General features: G+C 46.9%; 12 protein-coding genes across 12 annotated transcripts; 5 read left to right on the top strand and 7 right to left on the bottom strand.

The window, feature by feature from the left end:
- Positions 1-352: 352 nt before the first annotated feature.
- Positions 353-2,104, top strand: KUCA_T00004133001 (uncharacterized protein; the record flags this gene model as incomplete). The annotated part of the gene is made up of 1 exon (XM_022600836.1): positions 353-2,104. The coding sequence occupies one exon, from the start codon at positions 353-355 to the stop codon at positions 2,102-2,104; it is 1,752 nt and encodes a 583-aa protein (XP_022460142.1).
- A 172-nt stretch (positions 2,105-2,276) lies between these two features.
- Positions 2,277-3,734, bottom strand: KUCA_T00004134001 (uncharacterized protein; the record flags this gene model as incomplete). The annotated part of the gene is made up of 1 exon (XM_022600837.1): positions 2,277-3,734. The coding sequence occupies one exon, from the start codon at positions 3,732-3,734 to the stop codon at positions 2,277-2,279; it is 1,458 nt and encodes a 485-aa protein (XP_022460143.1).
- A 534-nt stretch (positions 3,735-4,268) lies between these two features.
- Positions 4,269-6,965, bottom strand: KUCA_T00004135001 (uncharacterized protein; the record flags this gene model as incomplete). Its single annotated transcript, XM_022600838.1, has 1 exon — positions 4,269-6,965. The coding sequence occupies one exon, from the start codon at positions 6,963-6,965 to the stop codon at positions 4,269-4,271; it is 2,697 nt and encodes an 898-aa protein (XP_022460144.1).
- Positions 6,966-8,469: 1,504 nt separating this feature from the next.
- On the bottom strand, positions 8,470-9,378 carry KUCA_T00004136001 (uncharacterized protein; the record flags this gene model as incomplete). Its single annotated transcript, XM_022600839.1, has 1 exon — positions 8,470-9,378. One exon carries the CDS (start codon positions 9,376-9,378, stop codon positions 8,470-8,472), a length of 909 nt encoding a protein of 302 aa, XP_022460145.1.
- A 169-nt stretch (positions 9,379-9,547) lies between these two features.
- Positions 9,548-10,867, top strand: KUCA_T00004137001 (uncharacterized protein; the record flags this gene model as incomplete). The annotated part of the gene is made up of 1 exon (XM_022600840.1): positions 9,548-10,867. One exon carries the CDS (start codon positions 9,548-9,550, stop codon positions 10,865-10,867), a length of 1,320 nt encoding a protein of 439 aa, XP_022460146.1.
- A 41-nt stretch (positions 10,868-10,908) lies between these two features.
- On the bottom strand, positions 10,909-11,475 carry KUCA_T00004138001 (uncharacterized protein; the record flags this gene model as incomplete). Its single annotated transcript, XM_022600842.1, has 1 exon — positions 10,909-11,475. One exon carries the CDS (start codon positions 11,473-11,475, stop codon positions 10,909-10,911), a length of 567 nt encoding a protein of 188 aa, XP_022460147.1.
- A 186-nt stretch (positions 11,476-11,661) lies between these two features.
- On the top strand, positions 11,662-12,002 carry KUCA_T00004139001 (uncharacterized protein; the record flags this gene model as incomplete). The annotated part of the gene is made up of 2 exons (XM_022600843.1): positions 11,662-11,677; positions 11,737-12,002. 2 exons carry the CDS (start codon positions 11,662-11,664, stop codon positions 12,000-12,002), a joined length of 282 nt encoding a protein of 93 aa, XP_022460148.1.
- A 288-nt stretch (positions 12,003-12,290) lies between these two features.
- Positions 12,291-13,814, bottom strand: KUCA_T00004140001 (uncharacterized protein; the record flags this gene model as incomplete). Its single annotated transcript, XM_022600844.1, has 1 exon — positions 12,291-13,814. One exon carries the CDS (start codon positions 13,812-13,814, stop codon positions 12,291-12,293), a length of 1,524 nt encoding a protein of 507 aa, XP_022460149.1.
- Positions 13,815-14,220: 406 nt separating this feature from the next.
- Positions 14,221-15,621, bottom strand: KUCA_T00004141001 (uncharacterized protein; the record flags this gene model as incomplete). The annotated part of the gene is made up of 1 exon (XM_022600845.1): positions 14,221-15,621. The coding sequence occupies one exon, from the start codon at positions 15,619-15,621 to the stop codon at positions 14,221-14,223; it is 1,401 nt and encodes a 466-aa protein (XP_022460150.1).
- A 311-nt stretch (positions 15,622-15,932) lies between these two features.
- KUCA_T00004142001 (uncharacterized protein) lies at positions 15,933-20,042 on the top strand (the record flags this gene model as incomplete). Its single annotated transcript, XM_022600846.1, has 1 exon — positions 15,933-20,042. One exon carries the CDS (start codon positions 15,933-15,935, stop codon positions 20,040-20,042), a length of 4,110 nt encoding a protein of 1,369 aa, XP_022460151.1.
- Positions 20,043-20,291: 249 nt separating this feature from the next.
- Positions 20,292-21,089, bottom strand: KUCA_T00004143001 (uncharacterized protein; the record flags this gene model as incomplete). The annotated part of the gene is made up of 1 exon (XM_022600847.1): positions 20,292-21,089. The coding sequence occupies one exon, from the start codon at positions 21,087-21,089 to the stop codon at positions 20,292-20,294; it is 798 nt and encodes a 265-aa protein (XP_022460152.1).
- Positions 21,090-21,380: 291 nt separating this feature from the next.
- KUCA_T00004144001 (uncharacterized protein) lies at positions 21,381-23,459 on the top strand (the record flags this gene model as incomplete). Its single annotated transcript, XM_022600848.1, has 1 exon — positions 21,381-23,459. The coding sequence occupies one exon, from the start codon at positions 21,381-21,383 to the stop codon at positions 23,457-23,459; it is 2,079 nt and encodes a 692-aa protein (XP_022460153.1).
- Between the last annotated feature and the right edge of the window lie 1,044 nt (positions 23,460-24,503).

Below are 24,503 nucleotides of genomic sequence, written 5' to 3' on the forward strand. Positions count from 1 at the left end.
AACGCATTATCGCCAATTTTAACACGCCGCTTCGCGAAAACAAACGCCAAAATTTTAGGTGCGGCGCCTGGTAATTTCCTAATTCGGAAAGATGTAAACACGCATGGTCCCTATACTGTTTTGGTAGACAATCGCCAGTTTCAAGCGATACTGGAACTCGTTCAATCCAGGCCGATCTTCACCAACCCTTTATTTGAATTTCCCTGTTTTGTTGTTTTGTGTTTGATTTTATCGTCCAGTTTGCGCATTTTTAATCATTTCCTCAGTTCTATTCCCGCAGCAGTGCTACCCGTCACATCCTCAGCACCCCTGATGTCCTTGATCTAAATAACCTGAGGTATCACATTACACAATGAGACAAAAGAGCAGTCCAGACCAGGATTTTGGCTCTAGAAACGAGCCAGATTCGGCTGGTTTCAACGCCAAATCTTCAGCATTCTGTGTGCTCAACCTGCTGTTTCTGGCCAATGCAGCCATCGGTATCTGGATACTGGTCAAGGAGCCTTCACTCGGAAGAGCAGGATTGTTGCTCCTAATTGTAGGAGAAATGGTTTTTGGAATAGCTCAGATTGTGAGAAGTCTAAGGCGAAATTTTTTGCATGCAATTGATGCTATTTCTGCTCTTTCATCAATCGTTGCAGCCCTAGTATCCACCGCAGGCATACTAATTTTGCTGCACAAACTGGTGATTGCAAAATACCATATCAGCACACCCAAAGTCCAATATTTGTTCTACACACTCTTGGCAATCATGTTGAACTCGCAAATGCTAAAGGGCGCCGCTCTGTTGAGCTGCTGGAACAGTCTCACTGCCAAACCCGAATCCCATTCTGACGATCAAAACACCGAGAGTTCGGTCAATTCAAGAACAAAAATTAGTTTCAAGCCCTCGGCATACACGCTGGTGGACAATCGTGCAAATCAGTATGACGAGAACTGGATGTCGTCCAAACCATGGCATGTGGATAGCGTTGACAGAGATGTCTTGAAGTACCAGAATTTTGAAAGCGAATCAGACGAGAACTCGGTAGATATACGACGCCATTCAGAGAGATACACAGAAGTTTTATTACCGCCATTCTTACAGCCTGGCCATACGATCCAAGAGGTGGAGACTGCGTCTCAAACCACATCACAATCAGAATACCATTTAGACGCGGATCTTTCAGAAATACCCAAACCCGCCGAGGAAATCCCCTGGAATGATTTTAATACTTATCTTTCACCATCAAAGTCCTCAGTTCCCGAGAAACAGAACCATATTTCACTGGAGGCATGGAACAACAACTCGGATGCCTGGCTGGCTAACAGAGAGAGGCTCGGAACACCTTCTGCACTGCTTTTGATGGCAGGTCAAAACAAGTTGTCAAGTATTCCAGAACTCCAGCCACCCGTGAAAGTGGTTGCGAGACCAAAATACGAGAGGTCCATTAGTGCGCCGTCTCTCATGTCTTCCAGCAGCAGAGGCCAGGCCTCTAGTTCGGCAACAGCCATTTCCGGAAAAGACGAGATCGAAGAGTTCGTGGAAAATACAATGCGCAGAACCATGTCCATGCGCAAATTGTCTGCAACCTCAATGTACGACACCCAGATCACCGCGGTGTCGGTGCCGAGTCTGGCTTCCACCGAGAAGAGATCCAGATCAGGAACAGGTGCGGCTCATGCACAGCCAAGGTCTCGCTCCACATCGCCCTTCAAGAGGCTTCGGGATATCACCGGCGAGCTGAAAAACTCGATGAAATCTTCACCGAGTCGGGAAAAATTACGCGGAGGACACACTCATCAAAACTCATCCTGTAATTTTTGCTACTTGCATTCGATCCAGAATTCGCCTACGAAATCGCCTACAAAATCGCCCACCAAGTCACACGGACCAACCAGATCGGTATGTTCAGTCTCGACCTCAATGAAGAGCCCCATCAAGGCTAAGGCTGCCGAAAGACTGACGAGACTGCGCGACGAAGTGGAGGGCAGCCCCAAGAGTAACTGGTCTGAGACCAGTGAGACCAGCACGGTTCCATCGATAGCCGTTGGGCAGTACGATAAGGAAAAGTGGAGGACTTTGAAGCAGATGCGGGAGGAAGCAGGGGAGAATACGAGGTAAAAAAATAGAAAAACCGTCGTTATAGGAACATGCATAGCTAATGAGATATTAAGCAAACAGAAAACGTAGCAGTGGTGGTGATGGTAGCAGGAAATGAGCAAAATTGCCAGATGTTGCAACGGCGGTACACCACTGGTAATCGCTACATCACACACCAACATCATAACCAAACTCAGAAAGAACTCCAGTTCCAATCCGCAGGAATACTCCCGACAGAATTTACACTGGCATCAATTTTCGGCTTCTGAAGAGCGCCGTTTGCACCGAGCAGCTGGGGATCCAAGTCTTCACCTAGATGAGTCGAGTGCTGCATTTCGTTCAAGAACGCCTCATACTTCGAATAGCACGAGTCGCACACTTTGCTGAGAAACCTGCCACCACCAACATCAACGTCACTGCTGGAACTTGCAGAAGATCCGCGTTTCATCATGCGGTGTATTTTGGGCTTCTGGGCATGGTCCTTCGTGCCATCAGACCCGGCCTCATCACCAACAAAGTCGACAAACTTTGCTTCTGCATTCAGATAGACCACGTTGCGCAGACAGTTGCTGCAGAAGATCTCACCACAATGGCGACAGTGGTGTTTGCGGGCCTTTGCCGTGAGAAAATGGAATAGTTTGCCGCATCCCGAGCATGAGAACCGCGAACTGTCCGCCTTCCAGTGCTTTCTGATGGGAATATACTCGCTTTGATCAAGTTTTGGAGCAGAGGACCACACAGACGACTGCGAGTGGTTCAGCTTAGGTCGGTATAGTTTCCGTAATATTCCACGTGAATCGGACTCGTCGTCAGCCAAAGACGAATCTGACTGCGCTCTATCAGACGGATACAGCGCCATCTCATTGGTTCGCAATACTGCTGGGGTGTAGAGAGGCCTGCGCTGGTCTTTGATCTGTTTTGGATGGTATTCGAACGGGTCCCTCATGGGCGACTTGTTGCGAGTCACGTCGTGAGAAGGACTGGTAATGGAACTCGGCAGAGCCTCGATTTTAGGGCGCCCATTGGTTGGGGGATCTACCCGTGATGCCGCACGAGACGTGGAACGGAACTCGCTCGGCTGTGGAGAGTGTGAGGTATTCTGTTGGCCATCACATGAGACATCATGGGGATCCTCGAAGGTCTGAGGAATATGGCTTTGCGAAAGATTGCGAGAATCATCGGACGCCAAAAGACGTTGCGGGAGTCTTGAAATCTCATTCGGATTTTGTTTTGAAACATGATCGATTTCATCAATTTGACTAGGTTTTTGCGCAATTTCCAACGGAATTTCATCATTCCTACCATTATTATCTTCATCACCACCATCTTCGGGTACCCCAAAGGTTTCCACTTTCAGCTCCTTGTTCTCCTCTATTGTTGTAGCCAAAGACTTGGACAGTATCCTATCCTGTTGTGACAACGTGGTTAGACGACTCACCACACTCTGAACACCATTTTGCGCCGCAGTGTAGTTATCACTGTTCATCGGTCTCAGCATGAGACCCTCCGAAAGCTTCGAATCAACAGATTTGTCTTTGTGAGACGAAACCGCATTTGAGCTAGACAGCTTCTTAAGAGCATCTTCAGTCAGCATCCGCGAGTCATACGACGAGCTTCGCGAAGACGAAACGACGCCTTCGTTCGATGCCATTCAAACGGGCCAAAGCCGCAAGCACACGGTCAAGAAAGCGTTTGGTAGGCAAAAAGCTCACAGAAGCAGAAAAAATCAAAAGACCCAATTCAGATTCACTACAGAATCTGCTCAAACCCGAAAAGAAAGCCAAAAAAGTGAGTAAATGATATAAAGATGGAAGAATAAACGAAGACAAGGCGTGTTGGGATTTTTCTTCAAGCGGGCGGAGGAGTCGTGGTGGGGACAAAGTAGTGCAAAAAACAATCCAAATCCGCAAGCCCTGTGTGAATCACCAACTCATGGACTCGAAAGCCGTTAATTATTGTCAATTACTCAGCAGCTGAAAGGAGAGAGCGATTGAGTAATATCGATATGGCGGGATTGTTTTGCCAAATCCAAAACTTCCCAGTTGGCCAACAGGACCTGCTGTCATTTCTATCTTCGCCTGTTGATACTCTCTCAAGAGCATTGCTATCTACAGTTTTCGAACCGTGTATGGTGGGTGCACTTCATATGTTCGTTAAAAGTCTGTGAATACGATTAAATATCAGCTTATGTCTCCCCCTGTTCGAGCGCGTTGATGTGCTCGGCCACATCCTCCTCCTCGTCGGCCTCGTCGGCCATTTCCTTGGACTTGCGGATCTGGTCGCGGAAGTAGCTGCGTTCGATATACTCGTACTCGAAGTACGGTTTACGCAACGGACTACCCATCTTAAACGAGGATGCAAGGTCGATGTAGCTCTCCACATTCTCAGGAGTCATCTTCTCCGCGTTGTCGAACAAAATTGCCTTCTCTTTCTCGTGGACCTCTGTGAACTGCTGGGTCAGATAATACTCATGCATCACTTCTTTATCGTCCAAAAATTTGAGGACATGGCGTGGCTTAAGCGAAGCCAGTCGCGTGAGAATGTGCTCACGCTCGTTCTCCAGATTTGGAGGAATCGAAAGCACTTTCTTAATGGTACCTCCAGTAAGCCAAATCCTCAATGGCTCAACAAAGTACCATCCGGCGTATTCCACATTCGAAAAACCGTAGAGATACTCCTCAGCCAGAATCGAGGTGAAATTGCGTGGTATTAACAAAGGCGCGCCCTCCAACCTCGTGTACTTGGCTGGCGAAAGCTCATCAATATGGTAGAAATGGCTGTTTTTGCAGTTGTAAACCTCGTTGCGGTTCTTGCCTTTAAGTTTCTCGTACTTTCCAGGCTTGTGCTGGTTGGTCAGCGTTAATCCTGTGATGTCAATATAGGCACCAGAATCAACATCAATGAACCGTGCATCAATGTTATTGAGACCATTACCATGGGTACGGTGGGTCATAAACGCGTTGCAATCCACAAAGTACCGGCCGTATCCACTGTTGATGTCTTCAATGATCAAAGACTGGTTGAAACGACGAGCGAAGTTGTCTAACACCTTGGCAGGGAGCTGAACATCCACATCATCGTCATAAGGAAACGACACCCCATTCCAGTACCAGGCCAGCAAAGCACCGTGGTTCACCCATTGGATAATTCCTAATTGGTAAGAGAACTGACTCCAGTTGCGCAGAAGTCTATGAACGATGATTTTGTGTCTTTCTTCAACTTCCGCATGGGTCCAACGGCCTCTTCTGTCTTCCTCATATGACAGGCGTCCGTTGAAGAAACGCCATTCAAGGTGCCATCCGTCCTCCATGTTTCCGTTGATGCCAGTCATACGCGCCAATTTGAAGTAAATTTCTTGAGTATCCGGAGTGAAAGTTGACGAGTACTTCAAGAAATTGTAATGGTTTTGCTCGTGATCATTCAAAGCGAGCTTGTAGTAACGTTCTTCGTCGAAAGATTGGGTCTCTTTGGTCATGTCGTCGATTTCTTTCAAGCGCGCGGCGTAACCTTCCATTTCTTTGTCCACTTCCTTTTGATCCCAATGAAACAGCTCCTCGTTCAAAACCATCTTGTAATGATTCTTCGACAACGCCTCATCGTAGTTGATTACTAGCCCGTCTTTGGTTGATTCTGAAACACGCGCCGGAACAGATTCCGTCAAACTTCTGAACTCTTTCACAGCGTTGACAGTAATATGACGGTTCTCCTTGATGCTGGCATCAATCCCATGAGTGCGCAAGTACGATGTAATAAGCGACGAGTCCACAATCCGCTGCCTCCTTCCCACTTTCACATCGTAAAACCCGTCATGAGACAAAAACACAATACTCAATGGCAATTGCCCGTATGTCAACAAATGGGCCTTTGCCTCCAGCAATTTTGCTCGTGGTGTATTCACGTTGTTCGGAGGAGATTTCACCACAAAACCAGGCAATTGATTGGTAGAATGGAGTCCCATCTCTTCCAGCATCTTCGAAGTCACATCCTTGGAGTTGATACAGTAGCCAGAAGAGGCTTGTTTTCCTTCAGAGGTTTCTATTAGCTTCTGGCAAGTCATTTGGTCCTTTTCGGGTTTGGCAATCTCCTTATTAAGAATGTCCATGTCGACCCAATCGGACCAGTGGAAGGGCACAGTGATCTGCATCGTTGGCTCCTTGGATTCGATGTTCTGTGGGTTGCGCTCCAAATGCTGCGTCTTGATGTAATCGATATACATCGCCAATGTGAAGCGGAGATCATACCACAACGTAGAATTATGAAGGAAATTTTGCTTTGGTTCCACATAGCCTTCATCATCATCTTTGAGCACCACTTCGTCACTGAGAACGGGTTCAGCATCGGAGTCTTCAGAAGAGGAATCGGAGCTCTTAGAGTTCTCGTTGCCTTTGAAAAATTCAGAATTTTCAATGCTGTCAGCTCTCTTGGAGTTCACACGTTGGGACTTACCCTTTTTCGCCTGGGCCACATCCTCCTCAAGAGGCGGCAGAAAGTCATCCAGGTCGATCTCCACGTCCGTGAACTTGAGAGTGGTGTTGACCATCCAAGATTCAGCTTTGGTCGTGTCAACTTCGCGAACCTTGCGCTTGAGCTTCTGTTCAAGCGTCAGCTCGTTCCATGGGAGCGTGTCGATATCGTCTAGTAGCTCGGTGGTCACGGCGTCCTCAGCAGAAGTCGTGGAAGAGGCTCCTGACTTTGAAAGTGCGCCCGTCAAATCTCCAGATCCACCCAATATCTGTAGCGAGGCATGTATCGTATCCAGCAACCCCTTGTCGTTTTTGGTGTATCTGAAAATCACCAGGTTGATGGTGAGAACGTGGACCGCCAGCAGCACCGCGCAAACGACATAGCCTTTCCGTGTCATCTTTCGGAACAGCCTAGGCATCGTAAAAATTTGGCAATGATAAAAAATGGACAGAAATTGAGTAAAAATAGAAAAGAAGCAAGGTGTTGACAGAGCAAGAAGAAAAGGGGTCAGAAAAGCAGGTAGACTTGTCGCAGAGAACAAAGCTTGTTGCGGCGACCAAAAATTGGATCTGCGCTACAACTGCCCGCGTGTTGTAGGTGCGGCGGTAGGGAGTCTTATGTATAAAGGCAACTCCAGGCAAGTGTCTACGAATAGACCTGATTGGATATCAGTTAATGGTTTAGGGAAAGGATAGTAAGAAAGAAAAGAAAAAAAAATCAAAGGATTTTTATTTAGGGAAACACGAGCTAGAATCAGAAAAGATCAGCACGTAGTGCCCAAACTGATGCTGCATGGTCGGAAACAGGCACGCGACTGGCCGGCTCACACGATTCAAACTCGGTTAATTGGGGCTTTAGTGATAGCGGTCAGAATGCGTAATGATGGTGGTGGCGATGTTTTTGGGTGAAATTATGTTGAAGTTGATTACAGTGATTGCATGACCTTCACCGAACAATCACAATGCTTTCCTTTTTATGCCCTATTCTGGTGAATCCTCATTGGATTGTACATTTCGCCAAACCGTCTAAAAGAAATTGGCAACTCTTTTGACGGGACTAAAAAAAGGTCGTTCTAAATACAAACGGACTTGGGGCTCTAGTGTGGCTGTTTGCCCCTTTGGCAGCTTGGCCAAACCGCGACAATCGGAAATTGGAAATCTGAAAACGATTCACATTCCGGAAACTGCTTTAGCGTGGTCCTAGAGTTTGGTAGGTTGTGCTAGGATTACTGGAGTTGTTTTCCAACTCCTTGGGGATGTCTTCTCGCCAAAGCAAGGACTGCAAGGCTTTAACGTTTTGGGACAGCAATCAGGGGCTAACGGGCGGGTAACACTTAAACCTTGAAGCTAGTTTCACGTTTTAGGACCCGCAGAATTGGCAGGGGCACGTAGTCCGTTTTCGGTATGGACCTCGAAATTCTGGTGATAGCTGCATTATTCGGTTATTTGAAGGTAATTGGAGACAACGTTTATGATCTTCATCGCTGACAATGCTTTAGTCTGTGGTTTGTGGAGCAATGAAGTTTCTTATTTTCCATTTGTAGCCTTCACCCTCTTTGTGGCTTGAGCTGGTAATTTTAGCCTTTTTTTGTTCCCATTTAGTCTTTTTAGTCCAAATTCGCACATATGCTCATAAGACAAGCCTGCATAATGCTGCGCTGACGGTTGTCTATTATGCGGCTTATCTTCTACTGTAGGGCCCGTGGTTGGCTGGTAAGGTATGGCATAGTACAAGATGTTATCTCAAGTCCAACCATGGATCCTACTATAACATTCAGATTGTATAGTAAACCACGTGCCAATGATCCCTCCATACTATATATGAATTCTATCGTCACACCTGATAGTTTTTCAAGTTTTGTCATTTTTTCTCATGTTATCTCGTCTTATTAATTTTAATACCCATCTCTTCACTCTGTGCATTCACCACTTCTCACCTGTCAAAGCCTCATACGCCTCGATGTACTTTTCCGCCGTTCTCTTCTCGATCTCTGCAGTCATGGCGACACCTTCTTTTCCATTCAACTTGTTAGCAGTCAGCCAGTCACGAAGAAACTGTTTGTCGTACGAGTCCTGACCCCGACCAACCGCATATGTGGCTTTGCTCCAGAACCGCGAGCTGTCTGGAGTCAAAACCTCATCCACTAGCACGAGCTCTCCAGTAGGAGTCACACCGAACTCGAACTTGGTGTCTGCAATGACGATTCCCTTGGTCTCAGCATAGGCACGTGCCTTGGAGTAGAGCTCAATTGCCTTGGCAGCAACACGGTCACAAATATCCTTACCCACAAGTTCAGCGGCAGCCTCAGGAGAAATGTTCTCGTCGTGGGCACCTAGATCTGCTTTAGTTGAGGGCGTGAAAATTGGTTCCGGGAAAGCAGAGCTCTCCAGGAGTCCAGCAGGCATTGCCAATCCATGAACAGTTCCATGAGCAACGTACTCTTTCCAAGCAGATCCGGTGATATATCCACGCACGATCACCTCAAGAGGGATCAGCTGATATTTTTGCACAATCAGAGAGCGGCCGGCAAGCTGCGAGCGGTATGGCTCTGCACTAAGAGCAGAGGGCAATCTCGCAAACACATCGGCATCATCACTAGCAACAATATGGGTCTTGACAAAAGGAGCAAGGAACTTAAACCAGAACACAGACAACTGTGTAAGCAGCTTTCCCTTGTCGGTGACTCCATTTTCCATGATCACATCGTACGCAGAGATACGATCGGTAGCCACGAACAGAAGCGTCTCAGCGTCCACCGAGTAGATGTCACGGACTTTTCCTTTGGCCAGCAGTGGCAGGATTCCGTCGAGTTCTGTTGATGTGATCGACATTGCGTGAATTTGAAGATTTCAGCTGGGAAAAGGCAGAAGAAAGAGTCCAAGAATATTTTAAAATGCTGTATCTAAGAGCCCCTAATCGCGAAATTGAAAAAGTGACTCTGTTTTAGAGCACACACGACCAAATTGCGATAAGCGCTCAGGACGGCTGAAAGGGCATATCATGGGGGTTCAACTAGCGCACACGGTCAATACTCAGGCTATGAAACATTTGAAAAAGACTTTATTGGCATTGGTAGTGAGCTCTGATGAGCTCAGGAGTTTGGAGTGGATTGGCGGTGGTTCCATGGCTCTGTTGCTGGAACGATACGCGGTGCTGCTTGAGAGTTTAGAGACGGAGTTGAACTCAAAGGACTCGCGCTCTTTTCGCCCAGTTTTGATACGAATGGTTCGAAACTTGACAAGATGTTCTGTGTTATTGGGAATAATACTAAACGGCGTTTTTGCACCCATTCTGGCCAGAAATGGGCACAGACTCCACACCACTGATCGCTTCTACTATAGCAGGCGCAATTTGGCAAGACTAACAGCATCCATTTCGGTGCTTTTGTCGATCAAACCTGTCATCTTGCGTATGATAGCTCGTCTGAATCTAGGAAAACTTCCTGAGTCCTTTCTAGCAAATCTGGCAACTATTGGCGGGGCCGTGGCTCTTTATCCAAACCATGCCCTGTACCAGAAACACTATTTGTCTGTCTACTTTTCGGTCCTTTTCCTGGAACTTGGATACAAACTGCTAGAGCAAATAAGACCAGAAAAGTTCAAGCGCGAGTTGGCAAAATGGTCTTCAGGAAACGTTTTCTTCAGATCGTGGTACCTCTTTCCACTATGTTTTTCCCAGATATACCGAAATTTCGTTTTGGATCGCGATAGTTGTCCTCGTTATTGCACCAAACTGCTGGAAAACCTTAGCACAGGGTTGTATGAGGACGGAGATTCTGGGTCCTTGTGTTTGGCGTACTTTCCACAAAAGGTCTTCGGATTGCTGAAATACGCTTTTCCAGCCATGGTGGGGCTGTCTCTTCGTGATAACATGAAACCCAAGGAGCTTATCAAAGCTTCATTTCTCAGAAGTGCCAAAATGGTGGTGTTCTTAGTAGGACTGGGATCTTCGTCATTATATCTCACCAAGAACAACGCGTTTTCGCGTCTGTCCACCAGCGCCAGACTCCAATTGATAGGCTTTTTGACGGGATGTTCAGCTGCACTTTTTGCAAACAATGCAGGAACAACATATCGCTCAGTCTGGCTATATGTGCTTCGTTTGACGCTCGTTTCCAGCACAAAGGCGTATTCTCAAGACTCAAAATCGAGGTTCCATGCTTTCAAAATCGACAAATTGCTGCTGGCGCTAAGCGCGAGCGGGATTCTGACCATCAACGACTTTTATAAGAGTCGCGAAGACTTGCTGGACCACGTGGCCAAGTCAAAGAGCATCAAAAAGCTTGCGAAGGTAATCGACACAGGCTCGCTGTTGGTGTAAAGAAAGCCCAGGTTTAGCCTAGCCCACTGTCTGCACCACCCTCACAACTCCTGTAATATTACTTTCTCAACCATTCCACCTACACTGGGCCCCAGTTTGGCCATGGTAGTATTCTCAACCTCGTGAACCTTTTCCAGTAACTCATTGACATCAGAAGCATACACCAACACTCCTATATTTGAAAAAGCCTCTGCAATCTCCAATTGGTGATTATCCATCAAACTCTCATTTATAACCACAACCAACTTCTTTTCCAGTCTCAAAGCATCCAGAATCGAGCCCGTTCCGCCGTGGGAAACAACCAGGTCTGCTAGCTTGACGAATCTCTCCACAAATTGCGGATCGTAGGGGATTCCTTCAACTACCAGCTTATAATGTTCAAGTCTTGAACTTCCAACATCCACTCCAATATACTTTAATTCAGCCAATTGTGCAACACAGTTCTCGTAAAATTGTCTTGATATTGGCACTTCTGTTCCATATTGAACAACCATTCTATTATAACCAAGCTTCACAATTCCCCGCAAAAACTTGGCATCCAAAGTTGCAGCTATAAGAGGCCGAAAGGTCGCCGTAGCACCTGTTGTAACCACCAATAATTTGCCCATTTGGAGGAAATATCAGGAAAAAGGCTGATTGGAATCTGGTATCGGCAATCTGGCCTCATATCTGATATCTGATATCTGGTCTAGAGAGCAGAGATCACGTGACCACTTCCAGATCTCTCATCTTCAACTCCTCCGGATTCAACTTTTCACTCCAACTGACCACCACTTAACACGATTTGCACTCCAATGTCGGCGAATCCAGGTATGTATATGCAGCCACAAACATGCTCAGAGTGAGCCAGAACTAACAGCTCTTCTTAGGAAACAAATTGAATGCGTGGAAGCCTACGCCTCCAGATAGAGGCTCGTTCCCATTGGATCACTTTGGTGACTGTACAGAGCAGATGAAAAAGTATCTAGCGTGTCTTAAGATCGTCCGCAACGAAAATGCGCCGAACTGCCGGTTGCTAGCTAAAGGTTACCTCGAATGTCGGATGCAAAACGAACTCATGGACCGGGTTAAGTGGTCTGAGCTTGGTTTGCCCGATGATGCTAAGGTTGATAAGAACGCTACCAATGAAAAATAGCACAGACCCCTTAGTTTTAATGATGTCATGAACAAATACAAATTCGATTGCCAGCCTAATGTATAAAAAGATACCCTTTGGCGTTCAGCAGAGCCGTAACCCAAAAAGAATGAGGCCACCAGAACTGCCAGAAAGAAAAACTGAATAAAAAGTAGGAAAGAAAATCATGAACTAAACAACTGAAAACAACCAAAGCACACCTGCAACCGGTTTTGAGAACCATCCAGAACCATCTCAAGAACTAACCGTATAAACCATCCCCAATACCAAACCCATTCCAAAGTGACCTCACCAGTTTAAAACCCAGTGCGGCTTCCACCACTTTTCCACCTCCTCCTTCTTCTCCTCACCAGCCCAAAGGCCATTAAACCAGCTAGAAACAGCAGCTTCATGGTCCTTTGACTCCATTCTAGATATCAATTCCCAGACGCCAGCGGCTTTAGAAGAAGCCTTAGTCCAGGTCGAATCAGCTCCCAGCAAAGCCTTGGTCCAAATATGCATGAAAACAGGCTCTGAACGTGTTCTCAATTGCTGGATCTTTGCCTCCGAGCTCTTGAGAGTCTTGTCCAAATTATCGGACAACTTCAAAGATAATCTAGAAACAGAAGCCTCGGTTTTGGAACGGACAACGGGCCAGTGTTCCCTCACCTTAGCCTTGGAAAGTTCAAGAGTAGTCTTCAAAGAGGCAGCACTCTTGGAGAGGGACCCATGAGTCGTTGTCTTGGCGGCAGCTACCTTATGCTTACCCGAAGCAATTGCAGCTGAGCCATACTCATTTGCTACAGCCCACAGGTCTCTGCTTTTCCAGGCAGCAGTTCTCAGATCGGCAGCAGCAACCTGAGCCACGGCTGTGATGACATCGACTGCCTTTTTGCCGAAAACATCCACATATGGCGAAGCAGTAGCCAGAGCACTGTTAACCTTTGGTGCAGCATACCGCCTCACAGAGTCAGCACCAGCGGTGCAAAACTGGCCAATAACATAAACACGAGAGCCTGGTTTTGGGCCGTGCTTTCCCATGGTTTCAGAAGAATAGGCCGCAAATGATTCGTAGTACAATTGAGCGGCTTCTTTAGCTTCAAAAGCATGCACTTTCGACTCCTCAACATAATGATTGGTCGCACCTATTGCCAAGCGAAATTTATGTTCAAGATAACCCGACAAACAATCACAGATCTCACCAAAGCTTGCACAGCGAGTAGAATCCAACGAACTCCCCGCCCCAGGCCCTACTGTGAGTTGTGGATGTCTGTTTGACTCAGTCACAATTACAATTCCCGGGTCTCTGGTAGCAAGAGCAGCTGGTTGGGCCACCGGAACCAATGCGGTGTTCCTGATAAAAAGTTTCTGTGTGATAATTGGCTCCAGGAACAGGAATCCAAGTAACCCAAGCGACCAAAGAAGCCTTTTAAGGTGATTGGGCTCAATCCGCTGCACGACATGCCTGTCATATCTCCTGAAATCAATTTTTGGCAGGCTAAAAGACCTCTCTTGGCTCTCAGAACCATCCAGAGTGAAGTTGCTGGCATTATCGGCATCTGCAGTTCTGCCGAAGTCGGCTGGGTGCGGCAACAGCGCTTCTACAGGTTCTTCTTCCTCATCTGAGGACGAAACAACACCCCCCGAAGAAGCAGATTCGGCAAAATCTAGGCTGGATGACACAATGGACCAGGAATCATCATCACTGGCGGAAGTGCGTGGTGTAGAAGGCCTCGAGGAGTCAGAAGAGGTGCTTAGCGCACGGTCCGATAACGATACCGCCGATGAAGAAGCTGAAAGAGAGCCGGCGGCAGGCCTGGCCTGATACAGCATTGTAATGATTAAATGGGTGCTTTATAGTAAGTCTGTGGTTAACAAATTGATCGGAAACGGCTGAAAACGAAACAGGTTAGGGGTGAACGCGGGGAATCATGGCGGCTCAGGCCGGAACCCGTAAAAAGCCTAGGAAAAGAGGAGAACTCACTCGAATGTGCAATAATTGAAAAAGGCGATTGGTTAATTAATCTTTCAGCCACTTTCAGTTTGCTAAAGCCAAAAAATAACTTTCCTGGTATGCGTAATGCGGTTTGAGGGTGGCGCCTTTAAGCAGATCGTAGATAAGGGATATTTATTGAGAAGAGTACACTACCCCTCAAGCCAGGGCTTCCTTGAAATTGGGGAATGCACTAGAGAAGATGCTAACCTACATAATGCTCACTGAGAATGTTTTCAGAATCTCTTAGAATACCCCCGCCAAACTTTTAACATCATGATGCGTTTCTGCGAGACTGTTGGCCAATCCCACATATAACTTAAACTCTTCCTTCAAAGCTTGTGCAACTAACTCCAGGTTGTGGGTTTGACCAAAACCATGACCGTCATAGGCGTAGCCAGCACCGGTGGCCACTTTGTCCATGTCATTGACCGAATTTTCAATTTCTTGTAGTATCCCTTGGTATTTCTCAATGGATCCCTTCATTTCCTCGATCTTGGTCACGTAGTATTGATTCAAGATGGTAGGAGCGTTCAACGGCGCAGCACTATTGGCCTGTGTGACGCTCGGATTGCGGATATTTCCGTTGGCATTATTCAGCAAAACAGGATTGGTTAGCTGCCAATACAGCTTTACGAGCTTTTCCACCCAATCGTTGAACTCCTCGAGCACCTTAGCCTTGAAGTTGGTCACGAACTTGGAGTCGTTGTTCAATGCCTGGTTCACCGAAACGTATTTCGAAACCAGAAACTGGATATCACGTGGAACACTATCCACAAGTTCTCTGTGTGTATCCTGATCACTCTTCAATAATTCCGAGATGTTAACCTGGCTCTGGATGTACTTGTCCATCTCCTCGATTTCCTTCTGGAACATCTCCGGCAAATCGCTTACTTTGGTCATTGAGGTGAGCGTGATTTCAGGCAATTGCTGCTGTTGCTGTTGCTGTTGTTGTTGCTGTTGTTGCTGCTGCACATTTGTCCCGAAACCCAGTCCGTTTGGTTGTGAGAACGCATTATTTGTCTGACTGGAAGCACCAAACATCCCGGTTTTGGCGCCACTGTTTCCAAAAAGACTCGCAGATCCGGTATTCGAATTGTTGTTGCCAAAAACAGAGCTGCCGGTATTGGTATTAGCTCCAAAGCCTGTGGAATTGTTTCCAAAGAGGCCACCAGATGGTGCGTTCGAGGCTGTGTTGGGAGCAGAGTTCGCATTAATTGCGTTACCTCCACCAAAAATGTTTCCCGAAGTGGACGCTGAATTGTTATTAGCAAACAAGTTGCTTGTAGGCGTGTTTCCGCTGCTGTTATTGCCAAACAAGTTGCCAGAAGCTGAGTTGCCAGAGCTGTTATTACCAAACAAGTTGCCAGTAGCAGGCTTCGGAGCCCCAAAACTGAAGCCAGAACTCTGCTGCACTGGTTGAGTCATCTGCTGCTGTTGCTGACCAAACACACTAGATGTACCCGTGGGATTCTGACCAAATCCAGTGGTTCCAGTCCCAGACGAACCGCCTGATCCAAACGAAAAGCTAGAGGCAGCTGGCTTCGCCGCGCCAAAAACACCACCACCTGTGGTGCCACCAGTAGATGCAGTACCAGCACCTGTGGAATTATTTCCTCCACCAAAACTGAATCCCGATCCAAACATTGTGGTGAATACTGATCCTGTAAAGATGTATGATAAACAACAGACGCAAAACGGCAGAAAAGAGAGACTCACAAAAAGGTAGTGTACTGATACTAATAATGGCTCTCGTCGACCTCTTGTCTTTGAAGAGGTCCATTAAGAGAGCAAGTCCTTCTTGTTGGTATTACTATTTCTTACCAATCCTCAAAGGAAATTAACTGCAAAAATGGGTAAGTTTCGTGCGAGTTTTCAATGTTTGATAGCCATGAATTTTATTACTAACTCTGTAAGGTATCCCCAAGTTTTTCAGACTCATCTCCGAGAGATGGCCCATGATATCGCAGCTTATCGAGGAGAATGAGATCCCTGAGTTCGACAATCTGTATCTCGATATGAACTCCATTTTGCACACGTGTACTCATAGCAACGATGACCATCTGTCCAGCATGAGCGACGAGCAGATGTACTCTTCAATTTTCGCTTATATCGACCATCTGTTCAACACGATACAGCCCAGGAAGGTGTTTTACATGGCCATTGATGGTGTAGCCCCGCGTGCAAAGATGAACCAGCAGAGAGCCAGACGTTTTAGAACTGCTCTCGAGGCCGAAGAAGCCATGCAAAAAGCTGTTAAAGAAGGACTAGAGTTGCCCAAGGAAGAGCCTTTTGACTCCAACGCCATCACTCCAGGCACAGAGTTCATGGCCAAGCTCACAACAAACCTGAAGTTCTACATTCACCAGAAGGTTTCATCTGATGCGAATTGGCAGGGAATTGAAGTGATTTTGTCAGGCCACGAAGTTCCAGGTGAAGGAGAACACAAAATCATGGAATATATCCGTACTTTGAAATCGCAACCCGGTTATGAGGCGAATGTGCGTCATTGTGTTTACGGACTGGATGCTGATCTCATAATGCTTGGTCTTGTGACACACGAGCCCCATTTTGCGTTGCTGAGAGAAGAGGTTGTATTTGGTCCAAGAAAAACCGTGGCTTCCAGTGACTTGACAAAGCAAAATTTCTATCTGTTGCACCTTTCTCTCGTCAGGGAGTATCTCCAGCTCGAGTTTCAGGACATGGAGGAACAAATCAGCTTTGAATATGATTTTGAGCGGATGCTGGATGACTTTATTCTCATCATGTTTGTGGTTGGAAACGATTTCTTGCCGCATTTGCCCGATTTGCATCTGAACAAAGGTGCCTTCCCCTTGTTGATCGAGAACTTCAAGAATGCTTTGAGACAGACGGATGGTTACCTCAACGAGTTTGGAAAGATCAATATGAAGAGGCTGGGAGTCTGGCTCAAAATCCTGTCTAAGTTCGAGCAAGAGAACTTTGAAAAGGTGGATGTTGACGTTGACTGGTTCAATATGAAGCTAGAAAACATTTCTCTCGAAGGAAACAAGAAGAGAGAGAGAATGGGCAAACTTTTGCTGGTGAAGCAGCAGAGAAAGTTTGTGGGACTGATCAAGCCTTGGATTCTTTCTGTCTATGCCAACGATTTGGATGTTGCGGCCTTAAAAGAAGACCCTTCCAAGGTCCCCACACTTCCTCTTCCCTCAAAATTTTTTGGTTCTGAGCTCAACATGGAGTTTGTTAGACAGTTTGCTCTTGATGTTGGCATTCTCATCATCCACAGTAAGTCTGCAGGTCAGTACGTTGCTCGTCTTGACATCGACGGAATTGCTGAGGATCTTGACGAGGATGCCATTACCGATCTAAGAAAGACGATCAAACGTTACGAGACTTCTGTTCTTGTAGAAGACGAGGAGACTCTCGAAGAAGAACATGACTTTTACAACGACAAGTTCGTTGCCTGGAGAAACAAGTATTACAAGGAGAAGCTCGGTTTTACTCTCAAGGATGAGGTAGAAATGGCCGAGTTCACTGGAAACTACGTTGAAGGTTTGCAGTGGGTTTTGTCGTATTATTATGAGGGTGTCCAATCCTGGCCATGGTACTTCAAGTACCACTATGCTCCAAGAATCTCGGATGTTGCCATTGGTTTAGAAAAGAAGATCGAGTTTAATAAAGGAGAGCCTTTTACTCCTTTCCAACAGTTGATGGCTGTTTTGCCGGCAAGATCCCGTTTCTTGATTCCTGCCTGTTTAAGACCATTAATGACCGAGGAAACTTCACCAATCCACGATTTCTACCCCGACAAGGTGGACGTCGACATGAACGGAAAGAACGCATCTTGGGAAGCTGTTATCAAGATTTCCTTCGTCGATCCAGACAGATTGATTGAAGCCATGAAACCTTATCTCGACAAGCTGAGCCCTGAAGAGAAGGTGAGAAACTCCAGGGGAAACAACATATTGTTTGGCTTCAATCCTCAGTTGAAGAAGTATTATGCCTCGCCTCTTCCGTCTGCATTTGCAGACATTGAGAAGGACCTCTGTGTCGAGTCCGTCTTCACTTTGCCTTCAATGGAAGGCTTGACCTATGTCCACGGTCTATGTCCTGGTGCCGTCGTGGGAAAGGAAGCCCTTGCCGGATTCCCCACTTTGAGCACCGTGGCCTTCAGATTCAATCTGAAGCTTGCTAATGTACTGGTTTTCAACCAGCCATCGCGGTCTGCTTCTATGATCTTGGCAATCGAGAACTGCCACCAAGGTCTGACAGTGAGCCAGTTTGCTCAAGAATACGTGGGATCCATCGTGTACTCTAACTGGCCATACTTGCGTGAATCCCAAGTTTTGTATGTTCAAGATGAAGGATTCAAGTACACCAAAGACACCAAAGGAAGGCTTTTGACAAGCCCTCTTGAGAACTTTGAAGCTACAGAATATGACAGAAACCGCAAGAAGCTGATTGAGACGTACCAGATCTCCAAGGGTGTTGAACTCCCGGGCAAAATGGTTTACGAGAAGATCCAAGGTGTTGTTGCGGTGAGACCAGTCAACGGATTGATCAGACAGCCAAACGGCTCGTTCAAGAAAACCTTCAAGGACGTGGTTGAATACTATCCGATCCCATTGATCGTGGACAACGTTGTCAACAAAGACGAAAGATACGAGGAGAAAGATGCTGTTCCTATTGAAGAAGAATATCCAAAGGGTTCGAAGGTTGTGTTTTTGGGTGCGTTTGCTTACGGTACTTTGGCGACCGTGATTGGCCACGAGAACAACGACAAGCTGACTTTGAAAGTCTCAAAAATTTCCACCGACAAAGAACCCAACTATGGGCTTCAGAAGGCCCAATTGGAGAAGAAGACAGTCCAATACTTTCCCTCCTATGAGGTGGCACGCATGCTCAAAATTTCAGGATTGTTTCTGAGCAAGATTACGTCCTCGTACATGATCCAGCTAGGCTCCAAGAAAATCAACGTTGGTCTTGGACTGAAGTTCGACTCTAGAATGGAGAAGGCACTTGGCTTTACCCGCAAGAGAGAAAGAGGCTGGGAGTACAGTGCCTTTGCCTTTAACTTCTTGAAGGAATACATGAGCAAATTCCCAGAACTTTTCAACAACCTCAAAAACATCCAGGGCAATAAGATGCCAGACGCCAAAGACGCGTTCCGTCTCACTGACCCTGATGCCTTGAAGGCCAGAGTCCAAGAGGTTACTTCGTACCTTAAAGAGAAGAAGGCAGGCCTAAACATTGTTTCCTTGGACACCGAGTCTTTGACGAGACTCAGCATGGGTGAGATCGAAAGACAGATCATCGACTATGTTGCACAACCTCACGAGGTGTCAACAAAGGCGGTCAGAGGTATTCCAAGACAGGCCGTGCTCGATGCAAAGACATCTTTCCAACTGCTTGCAAGACAGAGGTTCGAGCTTGGAGACCGTGTGGTGTACGTACTCGACACTGGAAACGTTCCTGTATTTAGTAAGGGAACTGTTCTTGGATATCGTTCCATCGCAACCAAAGTGACCATCCAGGTTCTTTTCGACGAGCCAATCATGACAGGTAACACGTTTGACGGCCGTTTAAAGACTCGTCGTGGTATGTCCGTTGACTCGTCTGCTCTATTGAATCTAACGCACGCCAACTTTGTGTATCATTCCAAGGCTTCTGCGGCCAAGTCGCAGACCCAGGTCAAGTTGACTCCTGAACAGAAGGCTGTGAGAGAGGCAAAGAGACAGCAGCTGAAGGAACAGAAAGAGAAGGCTGTTGCCGATGCCAAGAAGAAGGTGGAGTCCAAGAAAAAGGGAGAACTGTTGTCGTTGATCAAGGGCAATAAGGAAACCACAGACGTATCTAGCGAACAGCCAGTTACTACTCCACACGCTGCCCAGAATATATTTGGTGCTGTCATGGGCCAGGTCATGGGCCAGTCGAACCAACCAGTTGCTCTGCCACCAATCAACACTTTGTCACTCAACAATGTCGTCCCCGCGACCACGCCATCATCTGAAGGTACGAGGACCAGCAACAGGGGAAGGGGAAGAGGAGGCAGAGGAGGAAGAGGCAGAGGCAAGCCAACAACAGTTTGAGGTAAGATGGAGCCGTGTGTTCACGTTTGAAATGTTAGTTCAGTTAGAAAAGTTAAGAAAGTTCATTTTAGTTGATGATGTAGAGTGGGAAGAGTGTTGAAAGACAAAAGTACTCGTACCGAGTCGTCGCCAGTTCTCAAGAAGTTTCAAAGCATCTCACACTAGCTAGTAACCACCAACCGTCATCTCAATCCCCATAAAAGCCGCTCAAATTGAGCATCATAGCAGCCTTTCAGGCCTCAATTGCTCTCAATATTCCTCCTGCATGGTATACTCTAGTACCCGCCTCTCTCTCTCTACCGCCTGTGCCTCAAACCATAATTTTTCAAACCCAGTGGACCGATCAACACCGTCCCACCTATACCCGGGCCGTATTCCAAACCGATTTTCTGCAAAGCTCCCGGAATAAAGCTTCCTTCCAGTTCGCGAGACAGTCCTCGAACCACTACCAAAACGCTCACTCGTGCTCTTATCAAACATCAATGCTGGATCAGCCCGGTGAATCTCTTGTCGCTGTTCCGCATTGAGACCCGAGTCTTCAGCAGTCACGTGCAACGGCTGGTCCTTCAAAGACTCCAGCTTGGAACGCTGCTGGCTGGCCTCGATTTGTTGAACTAAACCAGCATTTTCGCGTTTGACAGCGGATTTTTTCGCAAGTTCTTGTTCATTCTGCTCAATGGCCCGTCGCTGTAGTTCCTGGGCGTAGTCTTGGATGATTTTTCCGGAAGAATCACGGTATACCGTCTGGTGCTCGTTTATGGGTTCCACAGAAACTGACTCAACTTCCCTTTCGACAATAGCATCGTCGCCAACTCGCTTCCAGCCTTTTGTAGCTGATAGGACTTTATTTGAGACTGAAACGCTGGCTTCTTCGTCGTCTTCCTCGGCCAGTTCGAAACCAGCAGGAACAAGAGCATGCGCACCATTGTCATCATCACCACCACCATCACGACCTCTCTTCGCCTTCTTCTCCTTTTTCTTCTCCTTCTTCTTTTTATCTTTCACCTGATTCCCATACCTCTCAGCCAAATATCCCGCCAAAGACATAATCTCACCTCACAACAAGAAACCTCCCGCTTTAACTATTTCAAACACGACCCCAGATTGGGTTCCAAAGTCCGGGAGGGGTAAGGAGAAAATCGGGTCGGATCGATGGATCCACTACTTTTAGCCTCCACCAACTTTTCTTCGGCTATCCCCACAGTATGAGGGCGCTTGAAGACCCTTCTTGTTTCCTGCTCAATTACATCTTGTACTCGTGGGTTCTTTTGTAGAATACCTATGATCGTCTAGAAATTCCCAGACAAGCCATTTTAATTTTCCTGTTGGCTATACACCATGAGTGGTTCTCAAGATTTCAAGGGCTCTCTATCTTCTTCGGCCAAGGCCGTGAGGTTTGTTTCGAGCCAAACACCGTTCGATGGCCCAGTTTCTGCTCTTTTCGACAATTTTGCACGGTTTGATGCTACTGCAAACGATAAGGTCCTGCGCTATGAGGATTTCTCCAAGGTTTTGGCTCCTTTAAGTACAAACTTTGGTCCTGTTGACTGTGTTGGCTTGCTGTATCTGGTTGCAGATCAGGATTCGAAGGGTTATTTGACGCAGAAAGACTGGATTCGGTTCAATCGCGAGCTTGTGGAGTCTCATGCTCTCGAAGGCTCGGAGTTCAGACTTTTATTCAAGCTTTTCAAGCTCTTCGAGCGTGACCTTGACGCTGGTGACTCATCTGACACCTTGCACTATGACAGCTTTGTCTCTGTGCTGGGGAAACTTGGCGGTGACCCTGGAGCGTGGAAATTCTCCAAGAAGGAGGTTTCTTTTCCTGAGTTTCAGAGCTTTTTGCAAGAACTGCCACGCGCGAAATTGGAAAAGTCAGCTGAATTCAAGGATGGGAAGATCAAGGTGGATGCTTTTGTGAAGGACCTTGCTTCTGTCTTTGACAACCGTCTTCCGCAAACTGTCCTTGATCAAGTTTCAAAAGTGTCATCGTTGTACTACAAAAACGATACTTTGACCCATGATCAAGCCTTTTCAATTCTGGACTTGTTGACCAATCTGCCCAGCTATAATTACTCTGTCTACAACCATCTTCTGGCAGACACGTCGAAGCCCGTGACCCAAGACGAGTTTTTGAAGGCAGCCAAGGCCTCTAATCCAAAGATTACTGCTGGTGACGTTTCGCTTTTCTACTTCTGGACTTCTTTTCTTGCCAATAAGCAGGACCCTACATCCATCCGCGCTGACGATATGATAGCTGTTCTTACCGACGACATGGTTGTACCCAATCCATTTTCGTTTTACCCTCTTTTCAACTCGGCATACTCATTCTTGCTTGGATCGCTTGCTGGTGCGTTTGGCGCAACCATGGTGTATCCAATTGATCTCGTCAAGACTAGAATGCAAAACCAGGTCAATTTTTCAAAGTATTCGTCTTACTGGGACTGTTTTCGCAAAGTATTCAAGCACGAGGGTGCGCGTGGGTTTTACTCGGGTCTTTTGCCCCAATTGGTCGGAGTTGCGCCTGAAAAGGCCATCAAGCTCACTGTGAACGATCTCGTGAGATCCATCGGTGCCAAGATGTCTCCAGGAGGTGACATCACCATGGCATGGGAGGTTTTGGCAGGTTGCTCAGCTGGTGCTTGTCAAGTTGTCTTCACCAATCCTCTGGAAATCACCAAGATTCGTTTACAAGTCCAAGGAGAGACTCTGAGGCACCATGCCATGGACTCTGCCGCTGCCAAAGCCGCTGGGAAGCCGGAATTGCCTCCTTTGGTCCCCAAGACTGCTTTCAGTATTGTCAAGGAACTCGGAATTCGTGGATTGTACAAGGGAGCTTCTGCATGTCTGTTGAGAGACGTTCCTTTCTCTGCAATCTACTTCCCTACATACGCCAATATCAAGAAGCACCTTTTTAAACTGGACCCCAAGGACCCTACAAAGCGTGACCATCTTGAGTCATGGCAATTGCTCATCAGTGGTGCACTTGCAGGCATGCCAGCTGCGTATTTGACCACACCATGTGATGTGATCAAGACAAGACTCCAGGTCGAAACGAGACCCGGCGAGAGGCAGTACAAAGGAATCAGAGCTTCTGCTGCAAGGATCGTTCGTGAGGAAGGATTCCGTGCCTTATTCAAAGGTGGGCTTGCCAGGATCTTCCGTTCATCGCCCCAGTTCGGATTCACTCTTGCGTCCTACGAACTGCTCCAGACGTGGTTCCCATTCTCGAAGGTGTACCCGGATCCAACTGCTCGTCAGTACACAAACCTGACTCCGGTAAATGATCGCGAGAAGCTGGTTCAGGGCTCCATTACAGAGAATGCCCGGAAGTTTGTGGATCTTTCCTTGGATCTGAACCCGGGACTTCGCAACTTTGACTACTACCGATACCTGGACCTCAAGGAGGGCCGCAAATGAGACGAAGCTGCATTTCCCCTATACACACGTGATATACTGCACGGCAATAGTGCCGTTTGTTTTATAACTCTGTAAGTTTTATACATACTATACACTGATTTCTGGGAAGGAGTAGGGCTGAAACTCTGTCACTGCAGAAAGACGTGCAGAGCCTGGTTCAAAAAGTGATTTAGACACGACGAGAATTGACAGTGTTCAACATGTTATAAGAAGAGGATGAAAAAGGAACTCACAATTGCTGAGAGTGAAGAGTCAATAACTTTTCAAGCACCTCAGGCGTGATCCGAAGGGGGTGAAAGCCTAATTGTAGAGCTGTGTGAAGGAGGTATGGAAGGAATACGCGGAGATGTTAGCAGGGAATGTCAATATTTCGAAGACTCGGCGATGCGATAGAGAAAAATATTGGTTCGGTCTGGCCCCTCTGTAACCGATTGTGCGGTGATCTACCACCACTCTTCAGGGTTTGACGATCCAATCTACACTAAATATTGTAAAGCTCGTATCTCGTAAACCTCTGCTACGCCTATGGTTCGTAGATAGTGTGCAGTCCACCTTCTCTAACGGTGATTCACTGTAAAGTGTAGATCTCGTTTCAGCCTAAACACCCGTCTGCCCCCCAAACGCTTATGTCTATATATATTATTCCGTGTTGTGGAAGACGGTATATGTACCTTTCAACATGCGGATCCACAACTGGAGGAATACGGATGCACGGCTTGGGAGACAACGATTTCCGTTTTGAATCTTCAGGAAACTAAACTACCAAAACACATAGACATGGACAGAATATATTTCCAAAATTATCCAATCACGCATATATATTTCTAGGTTGCCCGAATTTAGACCTCTATATATAGAACCGCCTGGAAAGACGTGCACTTCACATGCCACCCCATACACCCCCTCACCAGCCTCAGCCTCAGCCTCAGCCTCAGATCATGATGGGCGTGTATTTAAACAAGCCCGATTGCCCTTGTTCATCGCCCCCTTGTTTCATCATCTCTTGTTTTTGTCGGTCCTCTGCCTTTTGACAGATTTCCGCAA

Source organism: Kuraishia capsulata, genomic scaffold (genome assembly GCF_000576695.1).
Source record: "Kuraishia capsulata CBS 1993 genomic scaffold, Kuraishia_capsulata_scaffold_5, whole genome shotgun sequence".
Classification (NCBI taxonomy): Eukaryota; Fungi; Ascomycota; class Pichiomycetes; order Pichiales; family Pichiaceae; genus Kuraishia; species Kuraishia capsulata.